The sequence below is a fragment of the Corvus kubaryi genome, unplaced genomic scaffold (genome assembly GCF_017639235.1).
Source record: "Corvus kubaryi isolate FWS band 111438036 unplaced genomic scaffold, C.kubaryi_AGA036_p1.0 split2-37374, whole genome shotgun sequence".
In the NCBI taxonomy this organism is placed as follows: Eukaryota; Metazoa; Chordata; class Aves; order Passeriformes; family Corvidae; genus Corvus; species Corvus kubaryi.
Genome location: NW_024582082.1, coordinates 7,370,352 through 7,392,076, shown reverse-complemented (window position 1 = coordinate 7,392,076; position 21,725 = coordinate 7,370,352). Strand labels below are relative to the sequence as shown.

The 21,725-nt window shown below is 40.6% G+C and overlaps 2 protein-coding genes and 1 long non-coding RNA gene across 6 annotated transcripts in view; 1 reads left to right on the top strand and 2 right to left on the bottom strand.

Annotated features, from left to right (window-relative positions):
• The window catches only part of LOC121658055, a 36,243-nt gene extending 31,490 nt beyond the window's left edge, over positions 1 to 4,753 (bottom strand). For both annotated transcript variants that reach the window (XR_006013834.1, XR_006013835.1), the window contains exon 1: positions 4,741 to 4,753. This is a non-coding gene — a long non-coding RNA (uncharacterized LOC121658055). The remainder of the gene's footprint in view (positions 1 to 4,740) is intronic.
• A 1,249-nt stretch (positions 4,754 to 6,002) lies between these two features.
• Positions 6,003 to 10,459, bottom strand: PTTG1 (PTTG1 regulator of sister chromatid separation, securin). Its single transcript, XM_042014454.1, has 6 exons — positions 10,244 to 10,459; positions 9,350 to 9,452; positions 8,899 to 9,077; positions 8,006 to 8,084; positions 7,101 to 7,250; positions 6,003 to 6,157 (listed from the first exon to the last, which is right to left on the bottom strand). Exons 2-6 carry the CDS (start codon positions 9,429 to 9,431, stop codon positions 6,078 to 6,080), a joined length of 570 nt encoding a protein of 189 aa, XP_041870388.1. The 5' UTR covers positions 9,432 to 9,452; positions 10,244 to 10,459; the 3' UTR covers positions 6,003 to 6,077.
• Positions 10,460 to 10,477: 18 nt separating this feature from the next.
• SLU7 (SLU7 homolog, splicing factor) lies at positions 10,478 to 21,430 on the top strand. 3 transcript variants are annotated; one of them, XM_042014450.1, is made up of 16 exons: positions 10,478 to 10,545; positions 10,937 to 11,113; positions 11,730 to 11,883; positions 12,142 to 12,222; positions 12,794 to 12,958; positions 13,105 to 13,170; positions 14,710 to 14,757; positions 15,256 to 15,387; positions 15,673 to 15,770; positions 17,159 to 17,226; positions 17,426 to 17,565; positions 18,343 to 18,504; positions 18,936 to 19,040; positions 19,227 to 19,301; positions 19,557 to 19,661; positions 20,578 to 21,430. In XM_042014450.1, the coding sequence occupies exons 2-16, from the start codon at positions 10,950 to 10,952 to the stop codon at positions 20,755 to 20,757; spliced, it is 1,743 nt and encodes a 580-aa protein (XP_041870384.1). In that variant the 5' UTR covers positions 10,478 to 10,545; positions 10,937 to 10,949; the 3' UTR covers positions 20,758 to 21,430. The 3 variants fall into 3 exon arrangements, with proteins under 3 accessions (XP_041870384.1, XP_041870385.1, XP_041870386.1); XM_042014451.1 differs by having other exon boundaries at positions 10,544 to 10,757; XM_042014452.1 differs by lacking the exons at positions 10,478 to 10,545; positions 14,710 to 14,757 and adding an exon at positions 10,552 to 10,757.
• Positions 21,431 to 21,725: the final 295 nt, after the last annotated feature.

The following is a 21,725-nucleotide window of genomic DNA, read 5'->3' as shown; positions in this document are numbered from 1 at the left end:
TTGTTCCTGACAAACTAATTCTCCTGCTTCCCATCCCCCTGATTCAAGGCTGAAACACCAATTAAGTGTTGTGGTTTGGTTCAAAGTATCCATTACTTACTTATTTTCCTTCTGTGAGATAAGAATTAGGAGAAAGCAAAGCAGGCACAAAACTTAAAAGAATATAAAGAAGTTTATTAACAGACCTAAAAGGAAGGAAAAAAAAGTCAGACTAAACCTTCAGAACACTTCTCCTCCCCCCACCTTTCTCCCTTCTCCCACTGACAACTTTAAAAAAATAACCCTTGAGATTTTCAGTCAGTTTACCACCTCTATAATAATCTCTTTTTCAGTTCACTTAGGGAGAGGAGTCTCTCTTATTCATGCTATAGAGACATCTCCACAAGAAACGGTTCTCTCGTGGCTTCAATGTCACAGCAAGACAGCTGTCCGGGTTGGTTCTCTGCTCGGATGTGAAAGTCCCTTCCCCCGACTTGCAGCTTTCCCCACAACAGCTTTCGAGGGTTCAATCTTTAGCTAATGGGGTACCATTTTAAGGTTGATCCGTTCAGAAACAAAGGTTCTCTTCACCTATCTCTGGGAGCATCTTCAGCTCCAGGAACAGAGGCTGTCCTCCTCCTCTGGGAGCAAGGGTCTTCATCACTTTCATCTCTCTCTATTCAAGCTTCTCATCAAATCACACCAACTTCAACATTTGCTTATTTCAGCACAGGTACTTTTGCTCACAATTGCAGTTTGAATGCTCCACCCCCCATGCTTTCATGGAATTACAACAGGTACTCTGATGTATCATAGTCCATCACCATAGCTATACAACAGAATTTCAGCTTCTAGGCTTGAGGCATCTCCTCTTTGTCCTCTCTCAGGGTTTCAGCTCTTCCTTCTTCACTGACTTTGGTGTCTTTATGGTGTTTTCTTCACGTGCCTTCACCTTTCCTTTTCCTCTGACTTGGGAGAGGATTGATGTCTGCAGGCTTCATCTGTTCTGGAGGAAACTTACAGCACTAAAAGAGTTAATCTCACCCGGGCCCCGCAACTGGAATTCGCCTCTCGCTGTTGCTCACATGGTCTCTGCCGGGCAGCGGCCTCAGATGAATTTCGGCTGCACTGGGTGAGGGCTGGCCTGGCCGCGCGATGGGGCCGGCCCGCACGGAGCAGGGCCGCGGATGGAACAAGGCCACTCGGCTCCAGGGTGGCTGTCTCCCGGCCGGCCCGGCTGGCACTGAGGGGGCTGCACCGGGTGTCCAGTGAGCAGAAGCAGCTGAGATCTCAGCCGCGCTGCGGCCGACCCGGCCGGGCCGCAGCAAGCAGGGCCCAGCCCGCCCCCGCTGGGCCACACTGTGGCCCCCCGGTACCTGTCCAAAAGCCAGAAGCAAGAGAACTTTCCCAGCCTTTGTTCGTTCTTAAATGTGGATCACAGAGGCGTGTCAAGCTTCTTAAGAGGCTTTAAAAAGTTGCCAATACTCAAACTAGCCAGTTGATTGGTTCTGTCGGATCATAGAGGAGGCTGTAAGCATCTCTTTGCAAGAGAATCACTTCCGTGGCTGATAAAAATCCAAACTATGCTAAACCATGACACCCTGACAGAGCAGGCACACCCTGGAGAGACTGCAGCCAAAGGGAAGGCCATGCTGGAAGAGATTTACTTCTGAAATGACTGTGGCTGTGGGTAAGGCTGTGCTGGAGCCAGAAGTTGAATTTGAGATACAAAGAAGGAAATGTCACGAAGAAGGATATGTCTTTATACACATCTTACCTTACCATCCTGCATCATTCTGGCTGTTCTTTGAATCTTCAGTGTCCCATGCAAAAAAAGCTTTCCTTGCCCTCCTTCAAATCCCTTTGTGTATAGCTACATCAATCATTGTAACTCTAACTGCCCTAAGTAACTCAAAAATGATACCAGAAAAAGAATCTCCATCACCAAAGCAGTACTTCCATTATACTGTATCTTAAAGATCCTTAGCAAGTCTCGAGAAAAGTTTAGTATCTCAGTTTGTGATAAACTTGCAGATTGAATCTTAGATCTTCATCAGTGCTATGTAAATCATCATTACTAGTCAACATGAGATCTAACAAAGTCTGATCTTCTTCATGGCTTAGATTTTTCCAAAATTTGAGATGGGTTCAGAACACTTCAGACAATGATATCACACATAAAGGACATACCTTATATATGCCCTTAAACAAACAATTCAGATCTGTAGGAAAAGTACTGATTCAGAACAGTTTTCAGTATGAGGATGTGTGTGTGCATGTGTAAACACTCAAAGCTCTTTCCCTCTCCCAGTCTTTACACATGCCCGCTACACACAACAATCTCAATTTTGTCCCTGGACTAATAGAAAGGGGAACCACTTCTACTGGAGCCTATAGCAGTGCACTTAAAGTGCCTTTCTGATAGTGAGTCTTACAAGATGCTTTTACCCATTGGTTACATATTTTAGGCTGAAATGCTGAAAGAAAGCCCAGTCTGCGCCACTGAAGAACAGTGCATCTGAAGTCCTCCAAAGGCTCCACCTTCCATATAGTTAATGAAAAGGTGATAGATACATATTATAATATTGGCTTTCAGCAAATGTTAAAATTAATGCTATATGTATAATGTTAAAGTAGCTTTGTTATAAAGATGTAGTTTTGTAACAATAACTAATGCCTTTATTTCTGTCATTAACTAAACTTAGACATAATAGTAAAATAGCTAATATAGTTACACTTGTGGTAATTGAACTGTCTGCTTGGTTGGATAGCATCCAATGAACATGTGTTGAGGACCCCTGCTACTGACATGCCAACTATCAGCAACTACCATCTGCAGAAACCATGGACCAAAGCCCACTCTGGGGGTGATAATAGAAACTGACTAAAACCACAGCCAAGAAATGCGCATGCTCTAAAAAGGCGGATCCAAGGAGGAGCCATGCTAAACAGCTCCTGGAACATGTAAACTAGTTTAAGGGAAAGTCTGAATATGCATAATTGATTATGAATATACATTAGGCTGATGCAATAGGACAGGTATGTAAAGGGTGCCTCTGCAATAACAGGTGTGCTCTTAGCTAAGTGCCAAAGCACCCGGCACTGTGAATTTTGCTTTATTGTCTTTGTCCCCTAATGTCCTTTATTAAACTTTTAAATCCTAACAGGAGAGTGAACCTGAACTTTTTTTTCACAAAAATAATCAGGCTAGTACAAAAAACCAAATCCAATTACCAAGAGCTCCAGGAACCTCCCTCCAACTCCATTAACTGGGAGGGATTACCTCCCCTCTTAGAGTTAACAAAACATCCACCCCCCCCCCCCCCCCCATAAGTTGTGTGCACATTCCTTTGACATCCTGACATTCTTCATAATCTGACAACAAGGACACGTTATGGCCATTTTATAACTTTTTCTCCTTTAACTTTGTAGATCATTTGAGCACAACAGGCAGGCCCACCACGCTTTAACCTTTTCCCAGACTGCAGTTAGAAGTAAATTTATCAAAATCACTTTTCTCACATGCTTTGCAAAGTTATATGCAAAAATAACTGGGAACTGACACACATTTAGATCCCAGATGACCAGTTATTAAATATATACTGTGTATATAATTTGTATATAAACCTCATTACAGACATGTTGAGGGGGTCAGTGCCTGAGTCTCTCAGAGCACAGTAAGTATCACTCTAGGGATACTTAGGAGGGCATTATTGTATTTCTATTACAGTATTTTGCTAGCATCAGTAAAACTGCAGTGAAACTCAAAGGTTCAGGGCTTTGGTAACTCTAGAGAGACCAACTGCATCCAGGCTTCTCATTTCTGTTCTTTTTAAAAAAATAGAAGATAGAAAGTACTTGGCTGACCGACTATTCCCTGTAGTCATGGGGTCATAGTGCCCATTCTTACCCTCCAGTTCCTGTTAATGAGGCGATGAAGCCATCGCGGCCAGAACTGTGTGCGAGGTACCAAAGGCAAGCACCACCATGGCACCGATTTCAGGCTGCAGGAGGGGAGGCTCTAACAAGGCTATTACCGTGGTGCCATCCACTGCCAGAACACTGCACACAGGCTGGATTATCTGATGTGCACTAAAGTAACTTTACTAAGCCTGCTAAACAATTATTTCACGTGCATCTATCTCCAAGTTCTCCTTATAGAAGTTCAGGTAAGGGTTTAAAGTGATTCTCACAGACAGAACAGTTCCTTTGCAGAGTGATAACCAATTGAAAAGGTCCCTGATCTGTGCATTTTGTTACAATCGGGAGCTCCCACTCACGTACCCATGAGGGCTATTAAGGCTCTTTCAAACTAAGGCCAAGCAACCACATAAGCATTCATTTTCATCACAGCCATGCATTTAAAATCCCAGACATCTCAGATGTTTACAGGAAGCATAAACTGATCAAGCAAGTAAACCAAAACACTAGCAGTTTTTAGTAAGACTACTGTTGTGGAGAAAAGTGCTCAAACAGCATTTTGAACTCAAGTCCTGACAATACCCCAAGAGAAAATAGAACTTGGTAAGTATAAAGAGCTGTGTGTGTTATATCAACATTAAAGCAGTTAAGGAAGTTGATTTTTTAGTCACCAGTAGAAATCAGTGTTAACACCTACCTGAAGCAATACAAAATTCTCCTGCGTCAGCACTTCATGATGCCGAGCAGGCTTGCAGCTCTGAGGCCATGAATTAACATTTTCCAAAGAGAAAACAGTGCCTTGTGTCTGTGATCTCTTGGGAGTCACCAAGAGTAGGAAACTCCATCCACAGATGGAGTCTCACCACAGCTTTGTCCCAGAAAGTCTCAGGAGTGTGCATTTCCCTTCAACCTCAGTCAGAAGAATTGAAAAGTAAATGAAATGTGGAAAATAAAAGCCAGCTGAAACAAGTAGAAGTTTTAAATGAATGTTTACAAAATTAAGCTTTGTAAAAGCAAAAGCTTTAACCTGCATTAGCTAGAAAGCCTAGTGAGAACTAAAAAGCCTGCGATGAGGTTTATTGTAGCAAACAAAAATAATTTAGTTAATCCTACCACTACCATTTTATTTTCTACACCACAGCAGCACTCATCCCCATGCAGACAGACCACCAATATTCCCGAGCTTGACTCACCCCTATCTTTCCTCACACCCATTCCACCAGCCCCACAAGTATTTGAGCTCTAAGATTAAAGTCTATCAGTATCAAGAGGCCTGTGAATCTGAAATAATCACCTTTGTAAACATGCAAATACTTGTTCAGCTTGCTGTAAAATTCTACAAGCATGTTTTAAATGTTTTAATGTGCATGTATACACACAAGTGGACAAGGCACAAAAGGCTTACTTGATTGTATGAAGGGATCTAGGTTCTTGATCATTGTGAATATTTCAAAGTAACAAAAAAGATCTATTTTCATTCTGATAAACTTCCATAAGACATGTGAAATACTAGTATCTCTCCCAGTGAGATGTCTGTTTGTACATACGAAAAGTTAATATCTAAATTTATGTTAATTTAATGTCATACCCATATTGTGTCTCATACCACTGTTCTCTGGGGCCTCACATACCAATGTGTTTTTACCTGTGTCTGCTTACCAAGAGGCCACCTGATGACACTGCGTAACCAGTTTCAGTGCCTTAGTTACATGCATTTTTCTGTAAAATTAGTCTACAGCTGCATAAGAACCCAACACACACCACCTTAGCCACTGTGAAGAGCAAACAAGTTCAAAGGAAAAACACCAGAAGAATACCAGCTCTAGTGCTTACTTTACACTAGATATACAAATTGGTTCAAACCCTTGCATGTTTAATGGGTCAAGCTAGGCAGCGAGGTCAGAAGGATCTCAACCTATCACAACCACACACACTCCAATCAGCAGGTACCAAGTCCTGGATATGGGTAACAACTGTATTATAGCCTTGCTTAGAAGCTTATCCAGGCTCTGCTTTACCTGCTTGTCAGATAACCTCCTTCTCAAAGCTCTATTTTACTACCTACATCTTGGGCTCACTGAAAAAGGACAAGTACAACAGTATACAGATTAAACTAGCCTTTATTGAAAGACAGAACTACATGAAATTTGAACTCAAAAGAAACTTCAGAACACACATTAAACATCATAATTTGGAGGTGGCATGTCAATGATCTCATCCAGGGTAGCAAGGAAGTCAGCAGTTGATTGTAGCAAGTCTGGAAGTTAGAAAAAAAACCAAATCAGTTTCTCAAACTCAGAATACACACTAACCTAAGCTAGCTAACAGTTGCCCAGCATAAACCTCTTGAATAAGCAAGGTAAATATTGCTTCATAGTATAAGCCAATGCAACTTAACTGATCAGTTTACAAAGCACCACAAAAGATTACTCAGTGTACTGCTTTTCATCGGGTAGAGTTAATTTTCTTCACAGTCACTGGTATGGGCTGTGTTTTGGATTCGTGCTGGAAGCAGTGTTGATAATTCTGGGATGGTTTAGTTGTGTGAGCACTGCTCAGCAATGGTCAAGGCCTTTTCTGCTCCTCATCCCACCAGTGAGAAGGCTAGGAGTGATCAAGGATCTGGAAGGGGGCACAGCCAGAACAGCTGACCCCAAGGGGCCCAGGGGATATCCCAGACCATATGGTACCATACTCAGCAGATAAAGCTGGGGGAAGAAGGAATGAGGGACATTTGGAGTTATGGCAGTTGTCTTCCCAAGCATGCATGCAATCAAGCCCTGCTGTTGTGCAGATGCCTGCTGATGGGAACTGAATGAATTGTTTTGTTTTTTTTTAAATGCATGGCTTTTACTTTAGTTATCAAAACTGCTTTTACTTCAAAGCATGAGTTCTTTCACTTTTTCTCCTCTGACTGCTTCCCCATCCCATATCTGGGGAGAAAGTAAGCAGTTGTGTGATGCTTGGTTGCAGCTAGATTAAGCCGTAAGTCAGCAACACCACTCTGAGACCACTGCCTGACCTAGCAGGGTTGGCCAGGTACACTGAGCTTGATTACACAGCAGAAGCTCTTTGATACTGGTGCACTGCTCTGGTAGTTTAGACAGCAACAGCAATTCACTGCTATAGCCAAGTGGCTTTTTGCCCAAACCACTGATGAGCACTGTATGTACTGAAAATCATGCAAAGTTTCCACTTACTGGATTCCCATGAAATCTTTTCAATCTTCACAGGTGAAGGAACCATGTTCACACATCTGCCATATGTCCTTTCAAATACCATGAGGGGAACACCACACAGGTTGATATTGCTTAGTTTGTGTTCTTCAGGAAGATCAAAACTCTCAAAGTCTGTTTGAGAAAGACTGTAAGTGTGCAGTAGCCTGGGAAGCTGCAAACTCTTCTAGACTAAATGAAATGGGAACCAATCTAAAACAACAGAACAGTCTCCTCTCATGGGGTATTTATTTGCAGTTACACCTTTTAGTTGCCCATGAAATCCCATACACAAACCCTGATGAAAACACCAGACTGCCTAATAGAACTGATAATGTAAAGCAGTTAGTAACTTCAGCAAGCAAAGCATGTCTTTCATCAACACTGAAGTGTTTGGCACAGTAGTTTTCACACAGAAGAAGAAAGCTTTAAGGACACACTTTGAAGGACTGAGAGAATATCTACAATGGGCTGGCCTAAAAACAGCTTTGGAAGTTTAACCTTCAACTATGATATCCTACAGCAGTAGGAGTCTCTTCAGTTACAAATTATCTTGGCACACACTCTTCTATATTCCTTTGAATACTTGTCTACTAGTCACTTTAATGAACTAAAGAAGCTAATACACAGTTATTTGGAACTTGTTTCCCGTCACCACAATAAGAGACTCAGAATAACACATCTAAGGCACAGCCATTACTGTTAGAAATACCATCTCATTCTTGTTTAAGTATTCCAGAAGCAGCAAGCACCCTTATGTTTCAGGAAGGACTCAGGAGAAATGCAATGCTGGCTTGTGTGCTACAGTAGCTCGAACAAATTCTTACAACAATGCCAACACTCACAAAAGACTTATTGTTAATTTTAATAATTACATCAATAGCACTTACCTTGAGGATCCAAAGGAAACATATTTTCTATTTCTGGCCAATCTTCTTCAGCCACTGCATGGCAGCTTTCTAATTCACTCTTAGTCATAAAAAGAAGAAGTCACATTATTTGAGCTACTGTAGAATGTTTGTAGTGGCTTTCCTGTGCTATTCAGGTCTACAGACAAGCATACCTGTCATACTTCTCAGTCAGGCCTAAATTCTAATACCTTCAACACAAATAAGATGGAGATTGGCAAATGTTTCAGCTGAGTTTATGTAGTGCAGTATTATATATGGCAGCAAGAGATGGCTGCACTAGAACAGATGACTCTTAACATGTTAATAAGACATTAACCCAGACTATTTTCTCTAGAACCATCTATGTAGGTGCCCTGCTTTTAGCTATGGGAGAATTTATTTTTCCTCCTAGCAATTCTTCAGATTCGTGATGAAAACAGCATTGATACACGCAGCTCTTTCAGCTACTGCCAAGCAGTGTTTATACAGTCCAGGCCTTCTCTGCCTCTCAACCCCACCAGTGAGGAGGCTGGGGATGCACAGCTAGCACAGCTGACCCTGGCTACCCAGAGGGATATCCCATACTGCATGACATGCTCAGCAAGGAAAACTGGTGGGAAAGCAGGGCTAACACTGCTCTGGGACTGGCAAGGCATTAATCAACTGGTTGCAAGGAACTGGTTTTGTTTTTCTTTGAAATTTTTAATAATTAAATTGCCTTACTCTCAGCCTATGATTTTTCTCACATTCACCCTCCCAATTTTCTCCCCCAATCCCATCAAGGAGGGAGAGAGGGAGCAGTTGTGTGGTGCTTAATTATGTCAGAGTTAAGCCACAACAGCATGTAAATTATGGATTTCCCCTCCTCCCCAGCATAAGTGTGCTGTACTCACTTTGTTCACAGTGCAAGGCTGATTTTTCTGTTTTATCTTGTCCATCTTGCTTGTGACTCCTTCAGTTTTATTCACATTTCCAAGAGCCTTTCTGACAGAGCGAGATGCGACTGGAGAAGTACTGATCGCTTTTTTAGGAAGTGGAGTATTAACTTGTGTTCTTTCAATTAAGGCTTTTGCTAGAATGGGGCGGGGGGGAAGGAAAAAAAAGCAAACCTCAGCAACCCTAAAGCTTGCCTAAATAAAATCACTTCTTTATAACCCATAAGCCCCACTTATGACAAAAGCACAGAGTTATCTTCAATTTTATACTAATTGGTGAGCTTGGAAGAATTGGTTGGGTAAGTGGTTTTATGAATAGAAATTCATTATCATTAAAAGCAGTGAATAACAAAATGTGATTTATGCCCTTCACTTGATCCCTTACTGGCTTAGGGCAGCAAATACACACAAGATCCTGAAGGAAGCTTCAGCTGACTTTTGGGAGCACCAAGTTCACCATTCTCCTGATCAACGAAGATCAGAGTTGCCATCTTCAGATTGATGAGACTACCCTGTAGAGCCCATACAGAAAAAAGGAAAAACAATTTCTGTCACTTGTCTCACCACAACACACTTTTTAAGCAAGCCCCATTAAAAACAGCTATCACATATTGGTCTCTACACAAGGGGAACAAACCCCTACTTCCCACCATTACACGGTAGTTCAGCTAAAGACCCTCAGGTTTGAAGGCACTACTAGTGCTCCTGCCTTATACTCATTGCTGCCATTACACAGGTGGGCAAGCAATTCCCCATTAAAGAGGTCTACAGGAAAACTCAGAATCACAGCCAGTGAGGCTGGAAAAGATCTCTAAGTAACTGAGTCCAACCTAAACACCACCATGCCAACCACACCATGGCACTGAGTACCATACCCAGTCTTCCCTTAAACACCTCCAGGGACAGTGACTCCACCACCTCCCTGGGCAGCCCGTTTTAGTGTCTAATCAACCCTTCTATCAGGAATTCTTCCTAATGCCAAACCTAAGTTTTCCCCGGCACAGCTTGAAGCCATTTTTTCTTGTCCTGTTGGTGTTTTCTCCCAGGCAACTAGCAATCTCCACGTGGCTGCAACCTTCTTTCAGGTGGCTATAGAGAGCTATAAGGCCTCTCCTGAGCCTCCTCTTCTTCAGGCTAAGCCCCCTCACCCTAGCCACTCCTCATCAGACTTGTGCTCCAAACCCTTCCCCAGGTTTGTTACCCTCCTCTAGGCGAAAATCCCTTTCTTTGTACAACCTGAAACACAAAGCCAAAGCAAGATTTACAGTCCCAGACCAGCCCTCTCCCCGAACCCTCAGCTCACCTCAGAAAGCGACAGGAAAGGAAAGAGCAAGACCCACTGAATCCAAACCACTCTCAAACACCTCAGAACACACCAAATACCAACGGCTCCGGCTTTTAAACGGCCCTCGAGCCGCCCATTGGCCTCTTCGACTCACGCGCGGCAGCCGATTAGCTGCCCGCGCCGCTCGCGCACCTCGACACGCGAGCTCCGGGGCGGGGCGGGGCGGGGCGGGGCGGGGCGGGGCGGGCAGGGGGAAGCGGCTCCGCCCCGGAAGTGAGCGGAGCCGCGGGGCATTGTGGAGTGGTGCTGCGGGCCGGCAGGTAAACAGGGGTGAGGGAACGGGGCAGGATTCGGGAACGGGATCGGGACCGCGACTCAGGATCCGAGAGGGTGGCTACTGCAGGCTTCAAGCAAGTGCTGGCGTCCCCCGCTCGGGTCTGGGCTTGGGCCCGAGCCTGGCGCTGCTTCCCTGCGGTCTTTCTCTCGTCTCTTCCGGGGTACGCGCAGGCCCAGGTCCTACGTTAACAATAAGGTAATTTTGTTTTTTTCGGTAGTGGGCCTTATTTTTCAGGACAGAGGTATGTCAGGAATGCATAATACGGAGTTAACTCATTTCACTGAGTGACACAAAATCACGTTGAAGAGCTGTGATGTTAGAGGGTATTGATCTGTAAAGCTTTTTTTTTTGTCTTCTAATTTTTTTCTGCTAAGGGAAAAAGCCAAAATGGCCTCAGGTGCGGTAGCGAACACCCCTCCTGCAGGAGGGGCAAATGATGTGAGCCTGGAGGAACCAAAGAAGATGACGAGGGAAGACTGGAGGAAAAAGAAAGAGTTAGAAGAACAGAGAAAACTTGGAAATGCACCTGCTGAAGTGGATGAAGAAGGAAAGTAAGTTTTACTAAATCTGTGGTTATTCTAAAGCTGCTGAGTAAAAATGTCTTTTCTTGTTGTGGTTACAGAAAAACTGTCAGGGTAATGCACGATTTCAGTGTGAATTGCTGTAGGAGTAAGTAGTTGAACTTTGTCTTTTAACGTTCCAGTCATCAGATATTTTCTAGAAAAATGTAGGTTCAATGTTTACCTTCTGTCAACTCTTGAGAGATCTGCTAAAAAGTCCAATCTGTTAAGCTAATTACAAGTGGTATTTTAAAACTGAGCAAAACATAGTACGGGGGTCTTTTACTCTGTACCTCATCTGTTGCCTCTCTCTTGCTTTTACAGGGCTTGTTGCTTCTGAGAAATGTTGCTATGTTTTTTGCTCAGTAACATTACACAGAATAAGCCATTTGATTTGGAGTCAGGAGTTTAGGTGAATTAGATGGCAACAAAATCTCAAAGTCTGTGTTTATCAAATTGAGAATTTATTTTGCAGTGCATTGTACCAACTTCCTTATTTATTATCACTCATAAAGCACTTGAACTTTAATGTGAAGGTTGTTTGTTAGACTAGGTTGTTGTGTGTTTTTCCCCATGCCATGTATTCATTGCACAACATCTTTTACAGAGATATCAACCCTCATATTCCTCAGTACATTTCCTCAGTACCATGGTACATAGATCCTTCTAAAAGACCCACACTAAAGCATCAGAGACCTCAGCCAGAGAAGCAGAAACAGTATAACTCCTCTGGAGATTGGTACAAAAGAGGAGTTCAGGAGGTATGCAAAATGTTTTTCTCATGAAATAAAGATTTGGGTTGATTACGTGAGGAGATTTCTGGTTATATGGTTTTGAGGAGGGCAGGAATTTTTATTCAGCAGGCAAATCACGGTATCTGGTTATAATCAAAACACGTGTTTGGGCTTTGGGGAGGGCACACACACTTGAGTGGTGTTGAAAATATGAACTTGTTATTTGGAACACTTCTGTAAATCTGCCAAAGTGTCCCCAGTGCTGCCCATTGTGTTTCCTCTCAGCATGCTGTGGCCACGAGGTACCGCAAAGGAGCCTGTGAGAACTGCGGGGCACTGACACACAAGAAGAAAGACTGCATGGAGGTAAACTTCACTTTTGTCTGTGTCTTAATGGCTTTGAAAGGCATAGGAATTTTAATCTTACTGAAAAATAGCTGGCTATAGATGAAATACTGGGTTTGGAAAAGCTGTTTTGAAAAATGTTTCAAGCAGTGAGAGATGGCCCAGAAATTTCTAAAGAAATTGTTATGTAGGAAAAATTAAGGGGAAAAGTGATACAATTCAGTGTGTCATACATAAATTATGTTTGTAATAAGATCTGAAATAATAGGTGAAAATGTTATTTTCTTGTTAATTGCATTATCTCAAGTGCTGCTGTGTCTGTGTTTCTGCTTCATCTCAGCTAGAAGCCACCACCAGAAGCTGTTTTAATTTCTTTCTTAATTGTAGAAAATATGAATAAGAATGTATGGAGTTTGGGGTCTGTTGTGCTGCACGTAAAAGTGCAGAGCTACTTGCCTTTATTTACAATCCACAGGCTTACAGTGCTGAATTTAACTTGCTTTAGAGGAGCTTGATTGATAGTATTTTTAAAGGGATATGTGAGTGAGGAATCTAATGGCCAGATCTAACCATCTTTTTTTTTTTCTTTCAGAGACCCAGGAAAGTTGGAGCAAAATACACAGGCATGAATATTGCCCCAGATGAACATGTGCAGCCTCAGCTGATGTTTGATTATGATGGGAAGCGAGACCGGTGGAATGGTTATAACCCAGAGGAGCACATGAAAATTGTTGAGGAATATTCCAAGGTTGATTTGGTACGTAGGTGCTGTGATTTACTGGGGAGAGGGTTAGTGTTTGGTGTGGCTGGGCTGGGAGGAGGGACACTTGTAATGTACTCTGTTGATATTAGACCTGGTGCTAAAAAGAAATATTTAAACGAATGCATTTTCATGCTGCACAGGCCAAACGTACACTGAAAGCCCAGAAGCTTCAGGAGGAGTTGGCATCAGGGAAGCTGGAGCAAGTGGTATGTAAAGTTACTTAATCTGTTTTTGCTTAGGCTGAATAAATATAAAACATAATTTCTGCTTTCTGACTCTTTTACTCTCTATACAGGGTCTGCTATTGGGTTTTATGCCCTTCAGTAATTTAAAGGTTTTCCTAGCACCAGCATGTTCTGTGTCACACTTGAAGCATCTACTGTCAAATGTGAATTGCTTTGTGTTCCACTTATGAGCAGAAATTCTGTGTGGTTATTATTATTGCTAAAATTAGTGACATGGAATTTTGGGTCAGAAGAGCTTGTTTTCCGTGTAGTAATTTTTTTTCATATACTGAAATGCGTTTCTTGTATTTAAAGATTGTTACGGTCTGACTAGCACTGAGGTCATGGCTGTGCATTGATTTAGTAATGCTTAATACAAATTAGAATAGGGAGGTGTTTTCTTTATCGTAAACCAATTTGTTCTTAAGTCACTGCTCTGACTGTTTGCAGTATCTCTGGATATTTGAAGGCTGAGATACGAATTTCCCTTTGGTGTATATCTGTAGAGTTTGCATCTTCCACTAAGTTCTGCAAGCTCCTCTTAGATTATAGATTATATTGATAATCTTTGATATGAAATTCTAGTTTTAAAAGGCATTTCTGATTATATTCTAAGTTTACAAAATGGAGAAAAAATAGAGACTGCTACTGATCAGAAGGAGGGTTTTTTTAAAGCCTCCTTGCAGAGGCTGTTTTCCAGAGGCTGTGCTGTCCCCTCGCAGGTTGTCACTAGATGGCACAGTGAGCTCGATCTGCCACCCAGCCCGAACTACAGTGCTTTAACCTTCCCAATAGAAGAGATTCCTCCTCTTCTCATGTCTGTTTTGTGAAGCAAACACTGTTGGCTTCTCTATACTTACTGTAGAATGGAACTGTAAGAAGAAAAGTGTGTTTGAAACTTAAGAACTGTCTCTGAGGGAGAGGACTTAGACTGATTTGCATAGTCAGTGCTGGCCAGTTGCTGGTCTGTGTTCCAGGGCTCACAGTTGTTCCCATCTTTACTGCTGCAAGTGTTTTTCAGTTAAAGACTAAGCAGGTTAAAAACATGAAATCTGGCTGTGTTTGTCGAACTTCAATTCTGCCTTCTGATTCATGCTTAGTATTCCTGTAAATCCTGACTAAATTCTTGAATATATATCTCCTTAATTCTTTTTTAAGCTTTCAGAGTTGAAACTTGGTTCTATTTACATGATATGAAATGTTATAGTCTAAATCCTCAGTGTTCAAAGGCTTAACAAGCTCTAAATAACACCAACAGTTTTAGAATTTGCTGTTCTTGCAAAGAATTGGAAATTTAGTTAGGAATACAGTGAAAAGTTCCCCAACATGTGTCTGTCACAGAGAGAGCTAAGAGCTTTTTCCTATAATGTTATGTAGCAGTGTTTCTGCCTTTGGAGCCATTGGTAAATTGTATTTTGTACCCAGCATGAAGCTCTGCTTTGATTGCCCTTTGTATCCCTGCCATCTTGCCTTTTTCCACTGTCTTGTCTTCTCTGCTGATGTGCTCTTTGTTTGCTGCAGAACTCCCCAAGACACCAGTGGGGAGAAGAGGAATCAAATTCACAGACAGTAAGATGATTACCCACTGCATCCCACCATGGGCAAAAAAGGAACCTGTAGTTAGTGGAACAGCAAAACAGAGGTGGCACAGGGGTTTGAATGTTGTGTCCATGCCAGTGTCTGCCTCTTCTTTTGGGCAGGGGTTGCTGGATTTCATAAAGAGGCTTTTTGTTTTAATTCCTATGTGTTGTCAAACCTTAGAGATGCAAGCACATAACTAGATTTTAACATGTGGTATATTTTGACCAAAATAACTGTTTTCTTAGTATCATCACAGTTATGTTTTGATAACTATTTCCATAGAAGGAAATGAAAATTCTTTAACAAGACTATTTCTGAAGTGTTGAATGTTAGACTAGCCTGAGAGCACACTTAAGCTGAGGTAAACTATGCCACCTTATAACTACAGGGATTGCAGAATTTTAATGAAACCACTAAAATCAGATTCTTGTACATGTCTCGGAATGAAGGAACTCTTTTAGTTATAAATTTTCCATTTCTCCTCAGGAAAGAGATCATAACAGTGAAGATGAAGATGAAGACAAATACGCAGATGACATTGATATGCCTGGGCAGAACTTTGACTCTAAAAGACGCATTACAGTCCGAAATTTACGTATTCGGGAAGATATTGCAAAAGTGAGTAAGGAATTCTGTACAGATTCTGTTCTTCTGTATTCTTGAGAGTTAATTTCAACAAATTATACATTCAGTTATTAATGACTTTGTTTTATTGGTCTAGGGGTTTGGAGGTTAAGGTCTGTTCTCAGTTCTGTTCCCACCCTTGTTATGACTTCATCAAGGTCATCCTTTTGCATAAATAGAACTTTTTAAAACATTTAAACTGGGGGATGCAGGGGTAACCTCAGTTCTTTTAAAATCATAAATATTAAGTATCTTTTATGTTGGGTTTTTTTTCCCTAGTACTTGAGAAATCTAGATCCAAACTCTGCTTATTATGATCCCAAAACAAGAGCAATGAGGGAGAACCCTTATGCCAACACAGGCAAGAATCCAGATGAGTAAGTTAAAATGAGGTCATGCTTGTATATCCAACAAAACTCTTAAAAATGAGATTAATAGTTTTATATTTTCTTTTACCTGTATGTCCTTTAGCTAATTAATCTCTAGTGTATACACATAGTAGTAAACGTGGAAGAAAACTGTTTTATTTAGCAGCACCTTTTAGTTTAGTATATAAAAGTGGTATTTTTGTGATACGGACTGACCCTTAATCTTCAGGGATGTGTGGACCATGGTTTTGTGTAATTATCTGTACAAGGGCTAGGACACTGCTGCATCTGGAGGTGATGCCTATAAATAATAAGTATATTTATGTAAAGTATTTCCGTAACCAAATCTTAAACTTTATCCCGTGTTTCTTGGTTCTGGAGACTGGCATGGTGTGTTTGTGGTGTGACCTAATAAAATATTTGAATTAGGAGTAAGATCTCCTTCTATATTAGTGGATTCTGCATAGAAAAAGTGTGAAAGCTTTGGCATTGTCTAGATAGCTTAATCAAAGGTGCCATAGGCTGGCTTTTGGCTGCACACTCAGCTGTCTCCCTTAAACCCCGAGTCAGACACTCGACTTGTGTTGTGCTGGGAACATACAGAGCAGACAGGCTGTGAGTAAAACATGTATTCAGACAACAGTAATTGGATTAGCTTACTGCCTAAAATAGAATGGCAGTGCCTAAATGATTGCAAATAATGCTCTTTCCACCTCTCCTTGCCCCCAGCTAGAGTAATGCCAGTCAGTTCTTTTTTTAGATGCAGATGCTTTTGCTTCTCTCTCAAGTCATAATTTGACCTATGTTGACTCTTAAGTTTCTGCCACAGCTTTACAGACTGTAAATTTTTCAGAGTGGCTTTGGGAAGATGAAAGAGTGGGTAATTGGGTTGCTAGCATTATTTGATCTTCAGCGTGTGTTACATGTACTGACTGTTCATCTCTTCAAGGGCCATGCACAAGTATCTCAGCTTTACTGAGCGCAATAAAGCTGTCCCAGGCTTTATTTAACTTGGCCAAATATGGTGGGTCTGGATTGAAGAGTCACAAATCCAGAAGTGAGAATCGCTGTGCTGGAATATCACAGACTGTTTATGCATATTTATTGTGTAACTAGATCCAAGTTGCAGTGCTTGGCATCTCAGACAGAACTCCAGGTCTGTGTCATGTGTCCCTGTAAACACAGAAATCATGGTTTTTGAGTGGCTGCCTAATGCTTTCATGGCTTTGCAGTGAGTGTAGGTTTTCATTTCATGTATCGAGTTGAATGCACTTTCTTCTCTTTCTGTTCTTAACTCTTAGTACACAAGAGAATTTTTACTTACCTGTTGCAATTCTATGTTTGTATTTAAGAGGAAATCACATTACAAATGCTAAGAATTGTGTTCTTCTCTGCAGAGTTGGTTATGCAGGTGACAACTTTGTTCGCTACACAGGTGATACCATCTCAATGGCACAGACTCAGTGTAAGTGGGGTTTGATTTTGGGGTTTTTTGAAGGAAATTGGCATATTAAAATATTTAACAATGCTGCTTTCTTGCAAAAGAGAAATAAACCTTTATAGATTGAGGACTTCTTTCAAATTGCTTCAGAATTAAAGGATGTAATTTGAATGTGTACATCAGTTTTAGAATAAGTATTGAGTGAAACCTCTTGTGTACACAGTGTTTGCCTGGGAGGCTTATGACAAAGGCTCTGAAGTTCATCTTCAAGCAGACCCTACAAAATTAGAGCTCCTTTATAAATCCTTCAAAGTGAAAAAAGAAGATTTCAAGGCGCAGCAGAAAGAAAGCATCCTAGAGAAGGTAATAGGCATTTGGGTTTATTTAATAGGAATTCTGTTGAGTTTGAAGTCTGGGTCTTGGGTAACAGATAAGATTACTAATCCTATGTGAGAGGGCATCAGCTGTTCTCAGCAGCTTAGACTTAAAAATATTTTTATATTTATACACACTATCTCATCAACTGTTGAATTTTATTATTTAGTATAGGGACCTTCGAAGGTCTGCTGGTATTTCTTTATATTATTGGGAACTCTTCCCTTAATTGTCAGAATTTCTCCACTGAAGAAATCTGAATTTCCTTCTGACTCAAGTTTTGGGTGCAGTCTTCTAGATAAATATTTATTTTATATTTTGCAACTTGTTTCTTGGACAACTGAAAAAGAACGAAGTAATCCATTTAGATTCTAACCATGTCAACATTCAAGTTTGGAGGGGGACAGGAAATACTGCTCTGGTTGTACCAGAGCTCTTTGGTTTGGTCTGAAAAGTTTTCCTGCTTTAAGTGAGAAGTATCATTGCTTTCATTTACCAGGCATAAAACAAAACAAAAACAAACAAACAAAAAACACACCAAAAAATCACAAAAAACCCCACAAAACTAAGCACCGAAAGACACCACAGTGGCCATAGGAGATGATGTATTTCTGTCTTAACTCATCACTAAAGATTAAACTCTCTCCATCCACTTTTGTGCCTTCTTCATAAGGTACCAAAGGTGCTGTTTTTGAAATATTTGCTTAACTACATAAAAGGTAGTTTTTTTCCAAAACTATTACATAATTTCCATTTGCATTTCAGTATGGAGGACAAGAACATTTAGATGCCCCCCCAGCTGAACTGCTGTTAGCTCAAACAGAAGATTATGTGGAGTATTCTAGGCATGGAACAGTCATCAAAGGACAGGAGAAAGCTATTGCTTGTTCTAAGTATGAAGAGGATGTGAAGATCAACAACCATACAGTAAGTCCAAGGTTACGTTAAAATTTTTAAAAAATGAAATACCATCCAACTGGAGGTATATTAAGATGCAGTACAATATAATTAAAACAGAAAATATATTTCTTCTGTCTCAATGTGACACTCTCCCTTTTCTGCTAAGGAGAGACTTCAAGTTGTCATAGTTGTGATGTGAATTTGAAGAGTTGCCATGGCAATCTTAAACTAAAGGGGAAGTTACTGTATTTGCCTTCCACTTTGAATATGAGTTGACCACATCCTGTTGTGGTTCTCTTTTTTGACAGGGTACCTGTAAGGCTCATGTGAAATAGCAAAAGTATTTCTCTTAGCTTCCTTTTGGACTTTTTGAGTAATTTACTTACCAGGATATCAGCTCAGGTGTAAATTTCAGCCTGCCTCTTACAGGAGTGACTGTGTGGTGTGTTCTCTTGCAGTGCATTTGGGGTTCGTACTGGAAAGAAGGCAAGTGGGGTTACAAGTGCTGCCACTCCTTTGTCAAATACTCCTACTGTACAGGAGAAGCTGGGAAAGAAATTGCTGTAAGTATTCTCTTGTTTATTCATGTAGAAAGAGCTAAAAGTCATTCTTATTCCTTACTTAAGGTTTAGACTTTTGCTTTTTGTGGGGGGTTGGTTTTTCAGGGATTTTTGGGATTTTTTTTTTTGGTTGTCCTGCTTTCAAATGTGCTCAGTAACAGTATATCCTTGTTCTTGTCTGTTGTATAGAATACAGGAGCAAGTTTAATGGAAGAGCAGCCTGGGGAGGAAGAACACATGACAAAACCCAAAACACTGATGGAGGTAGGCTGTTTCCCTTTCTCGGGAAGACAGATATTTCTCCTCAGCGTTTTAAGAGATTAAAAGATCTGTCTAACTACAAAATTGTGTAGCGTCAGAATAAGCCTGAAAATTATTAGACTGCATTCTTAAAGCATTAACATCTCCATTGAAAACTAAGCTCTCAAGTAGCATTAATAGAAGTTTGGATTTAGTGGTTTGGGCATTATTAATGTTGGCATGTTGAATCTTAACAGTAACTTGTTTCTGACCTTACAGATCCACCAAGAGAAACAGAAGGAGAAGAAAAAGAAGAAGCACAAGAAGAGCTCAAATTCTGACAGTGAGGGTGAAGAGAAAAAGAAGCAAGAAAAACTAAAAAAGGTGTACTAAAATCTTCAGTGGCTTTGTGGCAAAAGGAACATGACATATTTTACAGTATCAATTCTTTATCTTGGTGATACACCATGGGACACTTTGATGCTAAATTTGAGCTAAATCAAATTTTAAATGCTGTTAGATGTTCTAAAGTACATCCCCTACTCCTCAGGCAAAAATTCAATAAATATTTAGTTTTGGAAGACTTAATTTAGATGACTTAGAACATTTCCTATCTAGGCATCTATTACACCTGTAGGTCTATAAAAGACATTGCAAAACACAATGATTTGTGTATTGAAGAAAGATGGAGAGATCAAAGGCACTGTTAAATCTTAAATTATCACTTGGTATCCCAGGCTTGGCCCAGTCTCATGGTTGATGTAGTAAATCCATGCCCCAAGCCATCCACTGTTCAGCAGCAGCATGCTCCCCTGGGCACAGCAGCCTGCCTTGGGCTGCTCAGAGAAGAAACCTGTTGAAACCATGGTTAATTAAAGCAGGGTACAAATGCAACTTCTTTTCCAGTAGCAACAGTAGTAGTTTGAGGAATGAGATAACACAAAGCATTTAAAAATTAAAACCCCAAATATATAACAAAAACAACTCATTCGTACTTGCTAGATCATGATTATATTTCAGGTAAATCCTACGAGTTTCTTACTTGATTTTGACATTTGGAAGGAGATTAAAGTGTCTTGTTTACTAAATAGCATTTTACCATCATTTTATGTTAAATACTAAAAAATGAGCATTAAGTGAAATGTGCTGGGGGGGGGGGCAGACAGATGTGCATTACTTATCCCACCCTTGTGCTTGCTCCTTGTTCATCATACAAGAGTCTAAGACAAACCTTCATTGTAGGGGTTTTTTTGTTTAACTTTCATTGTAGAATTTTTGATTCCCTTTGCTCTCATTTCAGGCACTAAATGCAGAAGAGGCTCGACTTCTCCATGTCAAAGAAATCATGCAGCTAGATGAGAGGAAAAGACCGTACAACAGCCAGTATGAACCAAGGGAGCCAACAGAAGAGGAAATGGAGGCCTACAGAATGAAACGGCAGAGACCTGATGACCCCATGGCCTCTTTTCTTGGGCAGTAGTCACAGAGAACATCATCCTAGTACACGAGGCTTTTTTCATGCTGTTTACAACTCTCTAGAGACTTGATTCCCTTGCATGTGTCTAAAATGGCAGAGAAGGCAGAAACCTTTTTTTGCTCCAGAGAAGTTTGGAAAACTTCTTTCAGCAGACATGAGCAGTCCAGTACTTAACAGGGGTTTTGTAAATGTGTGTGTATGTATACAAGTACAGGCACAAAAGTACACACACATATATATAACATATGGATAGATAAAATACATACACCTACTCTGTAAATTCTTGAAGGAGAAGAGATCTGACTAAAATACTAGGTTTATTTGGCCAACTGATACGTGCATAAAGTTGTGATACAATAAAACTGACTAGTCAGAAGAAATGGTCAGCAGGTGTCAGTATAGAACAAAAATTGTTGACAGAAAATTGACACAACTACTAGAGCTTCTTACTTGTAAAAGCTTGTCTCATGACTTTAAAAGAATAGTTTCTTGATCACTTTGTAGTAACTTCTTTGGAAATGTAAAAATTGATTGCTCTGTACTGGTTAAAATAATATAGAGATCTTAAGTGCTGTCTAGTCTTTTAAATGAAAGGGTTAGGAGAAGCTGACTGTAGAGCTTTTAAATTCCAGTTGTTCCTTCAGATGTATTTCCATATAAATTTCAATTGCAAAGATCTGAGTTCTTTGGTTTCCTTTTGATAACAGTATCCTGTTTGGTATGACATGAAGTGTCAGGCTCTAATCCCTTGTGAGAACATGAAGCAGCATCTGCTTTGGTTTGGCAATATTAGTCCTTAAACTGGGAGTTTTCCCAGTTTAATAGTTTTTAACTATTAAAAGTTGAAGAACTGGGTAAAAAACTGTACAGCATGACTTTAGAGTTGGAAAGTTTGGGAATTACTTCTGTTGGGGCTTAAACTGTCTTTCCAAGGAAAAACTGCTCTTTTCCACAAATAATTACGTATAGAA

Excerpts from the sequence above, each read along its gene's own strand:
- PTTG1 (XM_042014454.1), bottom strand. The coding sequence starts at position 9,431 with ATGGCAACTCTGATCTTCGTTGATCAGGAGAATGGTGAACTTGGTGCT. Across the intron at positions 8,085-8,898 it reads AGCCTTGCACTGTGAACAAA|AGTGAATTAGAAAGCTGCCA; the intron begins GTGAGTACAGCA and ends TTTATGACTAAG. Across the intron at positions 7,251-8,005 it reads GTTTCCTTTGGATCCTCAAG|ACTTTGAGAGTTTTGATCTT; the intron begins GTAAGTGCTATT and ends TTTCTCAAACAG.
- SLU7 (XM_042014450.1), top strand. The coding sequence starts at position 10,950 with ATGGCCTCAGGTGCGGTAGCGAACACCCCTCCTGCAGGAGGGGCAAAT. Across the intron at positions 11,884-12,141 it reads ACAAAAGAGGAGTTCAGGAG|CATGCTGTGGCCACGAGGTA; the intron begins GTATGCAAAATG and ends GTTTCCTCTCAG. Across the intron at positions 15,771-17,158 it reads ACAGGCAAGAATCCAGATGA|AGTTGGTTATGCAGGTGACA; the intron begins GTAAGTTAAAAT and ends TCTTCTCTGCAG.